Below are 1,713 nucleotides of genomic sequence, written 5' to 3' on the forward strand. Positions count from 1 at the left end.
AAGTTAGGTCAAAAGTAATTAAAAAAAAAAAAAAAAGTAGTCATTATATTACCTGAAATGTGTAATGGGTCACGTTACTAACTACAATTTTTGTCATGTAATTTTGAATCCGTAACCGACTACAGTTTGTTACTACACTCATGAACTAGTGTTGAGGCTGCTCCCAGAGTCTTGGCGTGGCAGTATGATTGTTTTATATCGTCATCATCTATTTTTGAATCTCTTGCAGACGAGCGGCTCAAGGAGATTTTTAATTGCACAGCATGTGGACAGCAAGTCAATCACTTTCAGAGAGATTCTGTGCTTCAACATCCCGCACTACATGTTCTTATCTGCAAGGTAGAAACCAGATTAACTTGTTACAGCCAATTACGCGCTTGTATCTCTCTCATTCACATGCATGCCTTTTTCTTACAGTCGTGTTTCAAATATTATATGAGTGACGATATCAGCAAGGATGAAGATGGAATGGATGAGCAATGCAGGTTGGTGCAGAACATGTATTTATTTATAACACTCTAGCTGTGACGATACCAACGTATTAGTAGTCAGTGGAATTACACTTTTCCCAATACCACTTTTAATGCCACAGCAAACACTTATCCTGATGAATGCACTGCAGTATAAAGTCAAATTAAGTGAAAACATTGCTGTGCAACTTTAAGGGTTCTCAGTTTAATTAGTAAATGGGTCAAAGACAAAAAAACGGTTTTCAAGCATCAAAACAATAAGTGAAATACAGGTTTGAATTGTTGTTGGTTTTTAATACATTAGAAAGTAATTAAATAGTGTTTTTTTTCTTTTGTGCAAAAAATAAAGAATTTTTTTTTTTACCATGATTTACAGAAAACTATCACTATCCCACTATCCCAGTTTGGCTATTTGTCAGCAAGATTTTTGTACTCAATTAAAATGCGATTAAAATTTAGTATGCTCACTTATTCTTTTATATATTTTAATACGCACAGGTCAGAATAAGTATGTTGTTTGAACTTTTACATAAATGTACACTACCGGTCACAAGTTTGGAATCAGAACGATTTTTTTTTGCTTTTTACAGGAGTCTCTTCTGCTCATCAAGGCTGCATTTATTTGATCAAAAATACAGGAAAAAATTTAGTATTGTGAAATATTATTACAATGTAAAATAATGTTTTTCTATTTTAATATACATAAAAACCTAATGTATTTCTGTGATGCGCAGCTGTATTTCCAGCATCATTACTGCAGTCTTCAGTGTCACATGATCTTCAGAAATCAGTATAATATCCTGATTTATTATCAGAGCTGGAAACTGTTGCTGCTTCATATTGTTTTGGAATCCGTGATACGTTTTTCAGGATTCTTTGATGAATAAAAAGATAAAAAGAAGAGCATTTCTTTAAAATAGAAATCTTTTCTAACAATATACACTACCGTTCAACAGTTTAGGGTCGGTACATTTTTATTCTTTAGTTTTTTGAAAGAAATTAAAACTTTTATTCAGCGAGGATGTGTTAAATTGTTAAGAAGTGATTGTTATTAAAAGTGATTAAATTGTTATATTTTGTATAAATGCTGTTCTTTTTAACTTTTTATTCATCAAAGAATCCTGAAAAAAGTATCGCAGTTTAAAAAAATATATATATATTGTGCAGCACATCTGTTGATAATTCTAATAATAAATCTGCATATTAGAATTATTTCTGAAGATCATGTGACACTTTACACTGG

The 1,713-nt window shown here is 31.5% G+C and overlaps 1 protein-coding gene across 1 annotated transcript in view; it reads left to right on the forward strand.

Annotated features, from left to right (window-relative positions):
• Positions 1–229: 229 nt before the first annotated feature.
• Positions 230–1,713, forward strand: part of LOC107579132 (transcriptional regulator ATRX-like) — a gene marked incomplete at its 5' end in the record, with an annotated part of 5,131 nt that continues 3,647 nt past the window's right edge. Inside the window, 2 exons of the mRNA XM_016264997.1 lie at positions 230–339; positions 418–485. Coding sequence (XP_016120483.1) covers positions 230–339; positions 418–485 — 178 coding nt within the window. The remainder of the gene's footprint in view (positions 340–417; positions 486–1,713) is intronic.

This window comes from Sinocyclocheilus grahami, unplaced genomic scaffold, assembly GCF_001515645.1.
Source record: "Sinocyclocheilus grahami isolate Dianchi unplaced genomic scaffold, SAMN03320097.WGS_v1.1 scaffold14490.1, whole genome shotgun sequence".
NCBI lineage: Eukaryota > Metazoa > Chordata > Actinopteri > Cypriniformes > Cyprinidae > Sinocyclocheilus > Sinocyclocheilus grahami.